The sequence below is a fragment of the Micropterus dolomieu genome, linkage group LG14, assembly GCF_021292245.1.
Source record: "Micropterus dolomieu isolate WLL.071019.BEF.003 ecotype Adirondacks linkage group LG14, ASM2129224v1, whole genome shotgun sequence".
Classification (NCBI taxonomy): Eukaryota; Metazoa; Chordata; class Actinopteri; order Centrarchiformes; family Centrarchidae; genus Micropterus; species Micropterus dolomieu.
In genome coordinates this window covers 26,833,425-26,845,162 of record NC_060163.1, presented here as the reverse complement: position 1 = coordinate 26,845,162, position 11,738 = coordinate 26,833,425, and the positions used below count along the sequence as shown (strand labels likewise).

At 43.0% G+C, this 11,738-nt stretch overlaps 1 protein-coding gene across 3 annotated transcripts in view; it reads right to left on the bottom strand.

Annotated features, from left to right (window-relative positions):
- LOC123983395 (prolyl 4-hydroxylase subunit alpha-1-like) overlaps positions 1-8,814 on the bottom strand; it is a 15,071-nt gene extending 6,257 nt beyond the window's left edge. For 2 of the 3 annotated variants that reach the window (XM_046069644.1, XM_046069645.1), the window contains exons 1-9: positions 8,756-8,814; positions 4,640-4,723; positions 3,968-4,064; positions 3,564-3,715; positions 3,327-3,464; positions 2,821-3,075; positions 1,243-1,427; positions 987-1,163; positions 117-187 (exon numbers count right to left, since the gene is read on the bottom strand). In XM_046069644.1, coding sequence (XP_045925600.1) covers positions 117-187; positions 987-1,163; positions 1,243-1,427; positions 2,821-3,075; positions 3,327-3,464; positions 3,564-3,715; positions 3,968-4,064; positions 4,640-4,723; positions 8,756-8,780 — 1,184 coding nt within the window. In that variant the 5' untranslated portion in view covers positions 8,781-8,814. The remainder of the gene's footprint in view (positions 1-116; positions 188-986; positions 1,164-1,242; positions 1,428-2,820; positions 3,076-3,326; positions 3,465-3,563; positions 3,716-3,967; positions 4,065-4,639; positions 4,724-8,755) is intronic. The other variant, XM_046069646.1, reaches the window with a different exon arrangement.
- Between the last annotated feature and the right edge of the window lie 2,924 nt (positions 8,815-11,738).

Here is an 11,738-nt window from a genome sequence, read left to right as displayed (position 1 = left end):
CAAACTTCCCTCTGAGATGTTGTGAAGTAGAAAGTAAAAGAAAATACAAGTACTTGTTTGTGTTTCTGCTCTTGTCAGCCAGCAGAGAGGAGGCGGCGTGGGGGGGGGGCTCTTACCTCTTACTGATGCGGTAGTGGGCCGTCTCCAGCACGCCGGTTACGGGGTTGGAGATGGTGGCTCGACGCAGCTGTGGAGCCAATCGGCCGACAGTTACAGGGAGACACGCATTTACACCGGCATGCTGTCAGAGGACGTCTTCATCACCAGAGCCGGGGTTAACGATCAGAGCACCTCGCGGTCAGTGGTGGAAGTACTGAAGTGACATTTATTTATGAGATATCGGATCATTTTACGTCTTTGGGCCTCAAAACTGTTATAAAAGTTTTGAAACGTTGGTTTAATCTTTAGGGATGTTTTATGAGCTCATCATATTTGTTTCAGGTCAAATCCAAATCTGAAAAGTATTTAGTAACTGCAGCTGTCAGATGAAAGTAGTGGAGTGAAAACTACAAGTATAACGCAGCAAAAGAAGGAAATACTCAAGGTGAGCACAAGTACGCCAATACTGTACTTAAGTACAGTGAATACACTCGGGTACTTTCCACCACTGCTCACTACGTCATCATTAGTTCACAGCATGTGTTAGTTTGACACCAACAGCCCAAAAGCTTTCAGGGTCCAGGGCGGAACTCAGACCACTTCAGACGCTGCGCTTCATTTTAAATGCTGGTAGTCGGTTTAGTTGGCGCCACGCTGCGGCGGCCAATGATGATTCTCTCCCAGCTTCAACATGATGAACATCTGTGTTCGGCTTTCAGTCTGAAACCGCAGAATCAGGTAGATAAAACTTTAGTTTCTGATTGTTTTTCAGTGGGTAAGTTCTGAAGCGTAAGTAAACGCCGCCACACAACGCCGCTGCTGATCGCCGCAGCGCCTGATTCGGTCTGAATTCTGACCTTCGGCCCTCAGCTGAGGTTTCCACTCACCCTGGGTTTGGCCAGCTCTTTCACCTTCTCGATCTCCTTGTCCGACACGATGTCGTGGTATCGGACGATGCGGGGGCGGTCCCACTCGTCCTCCTGCTTCACCGGGCCGATCACGTATTTCGGGTGGCGGTTGTTGTCATAGTAACGGCAGAAGAGGCGGCTCTGCCTGCGAGGAGTCTGACAGAAAAAGACGGGATGACTTCATGACATTAAAGAGGTGTTGGTATTTGAGCGTGTGCCGCCCCTCCCTCCTCACCATCCTGAGGCCCTCGCCGCGACACAGCTGCTCGTACTTCCTCCTCTCTGGCAGGTAATCGTCAGGTCGACCCTTCTTCTGTTTCCCCTCAGTCTCCTCCTCGTCCTTCTCCACCACCTTGTTCTGTTTCGCCAGCTGATACTCAAAGTACTTCAGGTTCCCGCTGGCTCGCTGGTGTGTCGGGTCTAAACAGGCAGAATCGGTTCGGTCAGCATCCTTATTTTACGTACGATCGCAGTGTTCCAACAGCGAACTGCACTAATGCGCGCGCAACTCGATGCCAGCGTCGGGCGCCCGTCGCCTCGGCTGTTACAGAATCCGCATGGTCGCGCACATCTCGGGTCCTGCCCTAACAACGGAGCCGTTTCCCGGTGGTGCGTGTCTATTACTTCATTTCAGGTTTCAGGCACTCTGCAGCACTCGTCGTGCTGTGAACTAAGTTAGCGTAGCCCTGATCGATCACAACTCCATTTGGAAAAGAAGCATTTTTTCAGTCTCCGGTCGTATTTTAGTTTTTATGAGAGCGCTGAGGGAAACTTGACTGAAGAAAATGACCTTACAGTGAACGCAGGGTGAGTTAACTTTAGCTTTGGTTTGTCTCTCTGACTTGCTAACGGCGTGTAAACTGAAGCTCTCAGTGTTGCTGCTCTTGTAAAAACGCTACACGTTGTTCTGCTGCTGTGTGCGTCGTGTGTCGGCAGAGTCTATTCGTCCGCTGCACGTGACAACACGTTACGCTGTTCAGTCAACCAACCAGCATCTCTAGAAACGCTGCAGACTGCTCTGTATTTATGTCAGTTGTTGGGCTCGTTGCTGTTACTATGCAAACAAAATGGAAATTGTCACCCAGATTCTCCGTCTTTATAATAACAAACAGCTGTTATGTCTGTAGGTTCGCCTCATTTCCTGTTTCACATTTCACGTGTTTTCTTGACTAAACGTGGTTTGGAGACCAGCGTCGGGTGGCACAGCCGCCGTCAGCTCGTGTAGTGTGTGACCCCCTGTCGGCGATCAGTCACGCAGTGTGAACGCCATCGGCCGACGCTGAAAGCCGTGTAGTCTGCACGAGCCTTAAGTCGCTTTGGATAAAATGAATAAATGTAATGTAAATGTGGAGCCGTGCTAGCAGCTCTGTACTGTAAACTAGTAGTGTTAATTAGCAAACGTTACCGTGCTCACAGGACGTCGTCAGTTCTGCAGAGATTTGGTCAGAAACCAAAGTGTCGGACACGTTAACATGACGAAGTTTTTACAGTTTATCCGTCCGGACAAAAGCGAGATTTATACTTCTGCGTCGAGTCTACGCACGCAACCATGCAGTCGGTGTCTCCGTCATTCTGCAATTACACCGCCAAACGCTAGTTGGCCAGCCGACCAATCACGGTTCTTACGGTCTGCGTCGCCCCGACGTGTAGATACATTTTTGAGGAGGTGCACGTCAGGCGGCGGCGCCGATTCGATGCAGAAGTTTAAATCACACTTAACCCTTTAACGTATTATTCTCACTGACTCGACCACCTGTCACAGCTGATTGGTGGATCAGAATCTGACAGATAACAGAGGTGTCATGTGACTGACCGAGCTCCAGCAGCCTCTTGGTGAAGTCCAGCGCTCTCTCCAGGTCCCCCTGCTGGTAGACCGAGTAGCTCAGGTAGTCCAGGATAGAGACGGCGTCTGCGGTGCTGGACGTCTCTCCCTGATCCAGCTGCTTCAGGGCCTGAACCATCCACAGCTCCGTGTGGTAGTAGTCTGCGTCCGAGTACGCCACCTTCCCGAGGTCGTAGCAGTCGTCCACCGTCAGAACGCTCCGGTGGGAGGCGACAGAGGACGAGCCTGAGCAGGCGAGAGAGGGGGAGAAAAGCGATGTTGAGATTAAGTTTCAACATGACTGGACCTTCCTTCCTGAGTGGACTTTCACTTCCTCTCACAACAGGAACCTATTAGGACTCCAGGAAAGTCCCTGATCTGGGTGAGAGAGTTCCTGATGGCCCAGAAACCATCAGGCAGGAATACAAACTGTGTTCAGTGGCCCTGATAATCTGTAAAGACGACCCCCCCCCTTTACGTCCAGGCCTTCTGCTGACCTGGCAGCTGTCCGGTGGCGATGGCGTTGGTGTCCAGCTTGTAGGTGTCCAGCAGCCTCATGAGAGCTTTGGCGGCTCCGATCTGGTCGTCATCGTTGGGGAAGTGCTGCCTCTGGATGGTGAGGTTAGAGACGAACGCTGAAAACACCACAGAAGAAGAACACACAGAGGAACAGTCAGCGTCTCTGACCGGTGACGAAGGACACAAATCTGAAATCTGAGAGTTTGTCTTGGTACCATCGGACATGTCGGTGAGCACCAGGCTCTCCAGCTCCCCCCACTCTGTGTTGAGTCTCTTCATCAGCTTGAAGGCGTTCACCGGGTGTCCCAGGAAGCCCTCGGGGTCCTGAGTCGCAGCCGCAGAGAGGACGTCCAGTTTGTCAGCCCATCTGAACACACACACACATTGAACCGGGTTTAACCTGGTTAACGGTTCTGCTGAACTGTCTCCCAGCACATCAGGGATTTAGTAAAAGCCCAAAAGTACATGAAAAGAAACCGACCAGCCTGTGCTGCCATCTTGTGTTGTGTATTTAAAGTATTTTAGGAGTACTGGCAGATTAACGCTCGGTGAGCCGGGCGATGATGAGTGACGCTGACCTGAGGTCTGCTGACGGACCGACACCTGAGACGTCTCTTACTTTTTAATCTGCTCCAGTTTGCTCTCCTCCGCTCGGATGTAGTCCTTCAGGGAGGTGACCAGGTCCTTCTCCGTGAACAGCAGGTCGGTCATGTGACCTGAGAACAAACAGACTTAAGAGCTGCAGCAGCAAGTTTCTTCAGTTTGGGTTGAATGTCCCGGTGATTTCAACTCAAAACGGCATTAAAGGCTCAGACTTTACCTTACTTATAAAACACTTGTTTTCTCCCTTCATGTGCTGCAACTAACAACAGTTTCAATTATCAGTTCGTCTGTAGACTGTTTTCTCTCGTCTAATCAAAACACTGGAAGATTAAAGACCAAAAATATATTTAAAAATCTGAAAATATTCCAGGATTTTTTACCTAATTCCTGTCTCAGCTTCCTAATTAAAAACTGGTTGTCTCTCTTAAAAATACTCTGAGTTTTCATTAAAACTAAGTGTGATCAAGTATTTGATAAAGTACCACGGGGATGTTACTGACCCCTCCTGGCTTAGTTTGTATTATTATTTCTTTTATTTGTTCTCATTAATTAATTTCAGAAGAAATCATGCCGCCGTCTGTGGTTTAAAAACAGCTGAGGACACTTTAGTTTAGTTTATTATTTCCCACGGAGGGAGGCAGAGGAGGAAGACGTCCGAATGATCAGGAGGAAAAGTGGATTTACTCACCGATGGAGGTGAAGACGTCGCTGTGGGCCGAGCAGCAGGTGAAGAGGAAGACGTGGATCAACAAGCAGCGGAAAGCCATCCGGCCTGCAGACGAGACATCAGATATAATCTCTGTACTGACCGACACCATGCTGCGTGTCAGAGTTTATTTTCAGTCAACATTTAACTTTCCAAAAGTTAGTTTTAGTTTTAAAGTGTTCTGATTTAAGATCAGACAATTAATCAGTTAGTCGACAGACAGCGAAACAAAAACCTGAAGAAATTTACTGTGATACAAAACGAGGAAAAGCAGCAAATCATCACAGTTTAGAGGCCGGCACCAGGAAATGTTTGACTGTATTAAATTAATCAAAGTTCTTTCTCCTTTTCTCAGTTTTACATTATTGCCAATCAATTAGTCCACTATTTCAGTATTGATCCCACCAGTTCAATGAACAACATGTAAAATATCACAGAGATTTGAAACGATCTGGAGTCACGGTGACGATCGCGAGTAAGGGGAAATGAGTGGGTCAACAAATAGGTTTATCAGGCAAATTAACCTGTTTTTGTTTTATATTTGACTTTAAACATTTATGTTTTACGTAAAGTTGTACAAATAAACCTGCCTTGCCTTTTTTAAAAAGGTTAAACTGTACTTCAAGTGTCCTGTCCAGCTGTTCATAGTTTCTCTTTCTCCTGTTTCTAACTATAAATGCTGTGTATTTAACTTTTTGTCTGAAGTTAGAAAGCCAAAATGTTCATCTCACAATTTTAAACACACCATGAGTATTTTTTTATTTTTTTATTTAGTTTATTATTTATATCCCTTATGTAAATTACCAAACCTTTTAGTGTCACAAAATCTGACAGGTCACAGATGTGAGTGTAACACCATCCCTCTGCAAAACAAGGAATCAGTAATTAACTACTCCTGATTTTGGATGTTTATTCCTGTTATTTATTGTTTTTATGAATGGAATTTCATAGTTTCGGGTCCTGAACTTAACGGTCAGTAATGTTCTGTGTTGAAAAATGGCGGGGACAGAATAGATTTTGAGCATTAAACACTTAATTTCATTCTTTCATTCTGGTGAAATATTCTGCACCGATTTCTGCCTTTCCTGCATTTTATGGTGAAAATGTTTTTACCCATGAAAAGGGAAACATAAAATTCAGGCGGCAGGTGACAATTTAAAATATAAAGTAATATTTCTCCTGCAGATGAATGTTTTTCATGTAATATCATCCCTCCTCTTTTGTCATGTGCACAGGAAGAAAACAGAAAACTGTGTTAAAGTTGTTAAAATCACTGACTGATTCAAGCATGTTTTTTGGGAGATTTGGTGGGAAATCAGAAGCTTGTTTTTGCTGTCTTAAGCTACTTTTTTTTTTAACAATGCACAATTGTTTCTTCTATATTTACATTGCATGTTTTCTCATTGTGCAAATAAACCTTTCTCAAAGCCTTTTCGTTTCTGATTTCTTGCTGTATCAGACCATTTTGAGGAAAAGTTTTGATAAAGTGTTGGTGACCTGTTCCAGTGTAAATGTCACCTATGCAAGAGGCTAAAAACAGTGATTAGTGAGACATGACAGGGCAGCAGCCGGACGTGTCTTAACGTTACTGGCCTGTGCAGGAATGTTACCTGTTTATTACCGTTCAGCACCAAACACCGAGGGTCGACCTGGAAACTTGACGTTACCTCCGGGACCCGGTGCTGTTTTATAGTAGCGGAGGAAAATTCTGGATAAACCAGGGACAGTTCGTTTCAGTTATGTTCATCCAGCCATGACAGACACGCACATATATTTTTATTTACCGTGTTTATCCCAGGAGGGAGCTGTGAAAACAGGAAATCCCTCGTCGGTTTCAAAATAGTCCAGAAAATCCCCCAAATCCCTCTTGTGTTGCTCACGAGTCAAGCTAGCAGCAAGAAATACACAACTTCTCCTTCTTTAATGAAGTTTATAGGCGGCTGGCAAACAACGAACCGGTGCGTTACCGCCACCGACCGGTCTGGAGTGTGGATCACAAGGACCAGGACCCTGTCCCGATATCCGCACTGCGCCCTGAGGTCTTCCCCGAAGTGGACACTTGTTGGCGGAGCAAGTGCGCAAAGACCCGAAGCTCCTGCTGCGATCAGGAGAGCAAACATGGAAACTTCTATTTAAATTTGTTTTACCCAATAAAGTGAAAGAAATGCATTACATTTGGTCAGTATACCCTACTAACATACATTTGGTCAGTATACCCTACTAACATACATTTGGTCAGTATACCTTACTAACATACATTTGGTCAGTATACCCTACTAACATACATTTGGTCAGTATACCCTACTAACATACATTTGGTCAGTATACCTTACTAACATACATTTGGTCAGTATACCCTACTAACATACATTTGGTCAGTATACCCTACTAACATACATTTGGTCAGTATACCTTACTAACATACATTTGGTCAGTATACCCTACTAACATACATTTGGTCAGTATACCCTACTAACATACATTTGGTCAGTATACCTTACTAACATACATTTGGTCAGTATACCCTACTAACATACATTTGGTCAGTATACCCTACTAACATACATTTGGTCAGTATACCTTACTAACATACATTTGGTCAGTATACCCTACTAACATACATTTGGTCAGTATACCCTACTAACATACATTTGGTCAGTATACCTTACTAACATACATTTGGTCAGTATACCCTACTAACATACATTTGGTCAGTATACCCTACTAACATACATTTGGTCAGTATACCTTACTAACATACATTTGGTCAGTATACCCTACTAACATACATTTGGTCAGTATACCCTACTAACATACATTTGGTCAGTATACCTTACTAACATACATTTGGTCAGTATACCCTACTAACATACATTTGGTCAGTATACCCTACTAACATACATTTGGTCAGTATACCTTACTAACATACATTTGGTCAGTATACCCTACTAACATACATTTGGTCAGTATACCCTACTAACATACATTTGGTCAGTATACCTTACTAACATACATTTGGTCAGTATACCCTACTAACATACATTTGGTCAGTATACCCTACTAACATACATTTGGTCAGTATACCTTACTAACATACATTTGGTCAGTATACCCTACTAACATACATTTGGTCAGTATACCTTACTAACATACATTTGGTCAGTATACCCTACTAACATACATTTGGTCAGTATACCCTACTAACATACATTTGGTCAGTATACCTTACTAACATACATTTGGTCAGTATACCTTACTAACATACATTTGGTCAGTATACCCTACTAACATATATTTGGTCAGTATACCCTACTAACATACATTTGGTCAGTATACCCTACTAACATATATTTGGTCAGTATACCTTACTAACATACATTTGGTCAGTATACCCTTCTAACCAAATGTTGAATTCTGCAAATATGAAGAAGAGACAATACGATACACATTGGGATTCTGGGGGAAAAATTTTTGGATTACTTTGTAACTCAAACTAATCATTTAATCAAACTAGAAGCCAAGGATGTAATACTACACTATGAAAACAAAAATTTAAATATATGTAAAATGGTTAACTTACTCATCTTATTAGGTAAGTAGCACGTCCATAAGATCAAGTTCTCAAGATCCCGACCATCATTCAAATGATTTATAACAGAATTCAGAATACATTGTGAGTCTATCCAATTAATAAATGACAGTAAATGTGCCTATACAATTGATTTTGTTACAGGAACTATCTATAGAAATGTAATGTGTATACTGCCTTTAGCAATATGCCAATACTTCCTTTTTGCACCTTATTTTTCTCTACATTTATATTTTCATTTGTTATTCCTATAGTTTATATATTTTCCTTAAATTATTTATGATGTTATTTTTACAGGAGTGTAATACCTTATATAGTGATGGTTTTTTTATGTTCAATGATGGAAGATAGGCCTGCCTGTTGTGATGCCTAACCTTGTTAACTTGTTGTGAACCACATAAAGATTTTCAGTTTGCGGTACTCCTGCTAAAATTGATCATTGAAACTCACCACCAGTTTCTTACCAGAAGAATTAGGTATATTCTGATCAAAAAACGATTTTCACTTACACTTAAAAAGAAATTTCTTCTTCATTTGTTTACGCTCTTGTCGGCTTCCTTTTTTCCGGTGTCCAACCAGCACCATAGCAACTGTTTTGCTCCCCCATTGGTTAGCTGTTCGAAACATCACAACACTACAAGGATTCTGAGTAAGAGCCCATAGGAAAGTGAGGTCTGATGCGCACTTGCGAAAGGGGTGCCTTAAGTGCGCAGATGATCACCCCTGGAGAACAGCATTAGAGGATCGGGACACCCTACGGTCTTGGACCCCTTAGCGAGAACGTGCATTGAGGGGCACAAAGGTGGAAGTGCAGATATTGGGACAGGGCCTACTTATGCTGCGTTCCAGGAAACTAGGAAGTGGGAAATTTCCGACCTCCAACTACAAAAACTACCCTGGAACGCATACATTGATGTAGAAATATGTAAAGTAAATAATCCCATAAAGTCATCTTCTCTCCATAAGAGTTATTGTTAAAAAATGCCTAAACATTAGGAAGGGTAACCTACAACGCTGACTTGTGGATTGCCAACTGATGTAGCTACAGGGGTACACAGTTAACCTGTTAACCAGTTAATACTTTTAAATAACACCTAAAGCACTGCTGAGGGTGCAACTGTGTGTACACTTTGTCACGGCCAGCCACTTTCGGCGTCATGCACCAGCACCACCATGCACCTGGAACGCTTTGAGGTTGGAAGTCGGATATTTCAAGTTGGAAATTTCCCAGTTCCGAGCAGTCTGGAACGCGGCATTAGGCCAGGGGTTTTCAAAGTCTGAGACTGTGGGCCTCTCCTCATACAAAGCTTGGTAAATTTTGCTCGATTCCTGGATGTCTGTGAGATCATCATTATATTATCTGATCCCATAGACGCTCAACATTTGCTGTTGCAACATTGCTGTTTGACATAACGTCTGACTGCACCAAATAGTTTTAAAAAAGCTCTGTCCTAAGCCGTTTATTAATTTCTGACACTGATGGGGGGCAAACAGTGCCCAAAAATTACTGTATCTCTGTAGCAATAAGTAATGTAATATTGTTTCATTTCCATTCACTGAGGCTCCCCTGAAACTGTTTGGAGCCCACCTGGGGAGGCCCAACTCACACTTTGAAAAGCCCTGACTTAGACCAAACAGAACAAAACAAACAAAACAAAAAGTAAGACTCAGATCCCTTCAATCATATTGATTTGAGTTCTTGAGTTCTTTCTAAAGATTTCTATTAAACCAAAATGTATTCTTTATACCTTCCAAGGTTTTCCCTCATACTTCTGACAGTATGACGTGTTCGACCGTCTCTTGTTGCCCACAGTATTCACACCTGCCTGTGTTATGTTTACCTATTTTGAATCAAGTGCTGTTGACTCCTGTGTGCCCAAATCTAAATCCTTCTTGCACATCTCATTTCTCCTACTCTTCTCTGAATTTTGTAAAACCACTGTCCTTTCCTCTCTTCCTCCCATTGCTTTTGACACCGTTTCTTCAGTCTCATTTCATAATGCTCTTTATTTCTATCTTACTGGTGCTAACTGCCACATCGACGTCTTCTCTTTTTGTTGCCTCCTTTGCAGCCTTATCTGCCATTTTGTTTCCTTTGATGCCAATGTGTCAGGGATTTGTTGGTTTTTTATCCTGTAATTCTATCAAAATATGTGGTCTGCCGTCTGAGTGCTCTGTAAACTGATTAGTGATGAACTTGAATCTGAACAAATAATCACTCTCAATCTCACTCTCTATCCAATGCACTGCTAACAAAATGGCGTGCATTTCTCCTGTGTTCACTGATACTTCATCACTAATCCTCTTCCCTATTGTAAGACGAAACTCTGGAACAATAAAAGCTACTCCTATCTTATTTACTAAAGTCTTTGATGCATTTGTGTAGATCTGAATGTAACTGTGGTAACTATTAATATATGCCTGTACAGTATGTGAATTCAAAATAAACTCCCGTTACCGCCACTTGCTGGACTGGAGATAAAACTAACAGGTACCTGAGAGAGTGTAAAGAGTGGTAGAGACAGAAAAGCAAAATAATTAAAGCTTTAGAAAGTTTAATTTCTGATGCTGTACAGATTTATGAAGCTCTATTTTTCACTGACTGCCTTCAATGTAAACTGCTATTAGCTTAAACCATTCTTTAACTGTGTTGAAATAAATCACTTTGCTTTTATCTTTTTTGGTAACCCACAATACCACCACGATTCCACATGAACTGCGGTCCCTCGCTTTGGATAAAAGTGTCAGCTAAATGAATAAATGTACATTTTTTATGTAGCCCCAGTAGACCAATTGTCAGCGGAAATGGATCTTCTGAAGAGAACATCTGAAGCGACAACCTCACATGATGTAAGGGACCAGTTCCTTTTTAAATGTACATGTTATTAAAAAAAATATGGGTAATGTTGGCTGTGCTCTCATGTGATCCATTGTATTCATTGCTTCTAAAAGTTCTAAAATTATCTTTTATTTTAGGATTCAGTTGGACCCGACAATATTGAGGGATATGGCGCTGCGCAGGACTTGGCAGAGATTTTGGTTGGCCTCAGAGATCACCGTCTTGCCTTGACTGGAGAAGAATGAGAGCATGAGACTCTTAATCTCAGGGTCGTAGGTTCGAGCCCCACGTTGGGCGTCTTCCTATTAGCTCAATCCGTGGGGACTTGGCTTGGGAGTAAAGACTTGCTGGATTGAGCCCCCTGAGCAACGCTCTGAAAACGTCACTGCTCCCTTGACGCTGTACAATGCCTACCCATTCTAGGATTGGTTAAATCCAGAGGCCTAAATTGAGGGAGCATTAGCAAGGCCCTGGACCCCTAACATTTGGCCCACACTATAATTCTATGTGACTCAAAGTTTATCATTTACTCTTTTTACTATCTTCTCCCTTACGAAATTGAAGTTAAGGGATAATTAGCAAACTCAGGGTCGAGCCCCACGTTGGGCGCATTCCTATCGGGGCAGCATTAGCTCAATCCATGGGGACTTGGC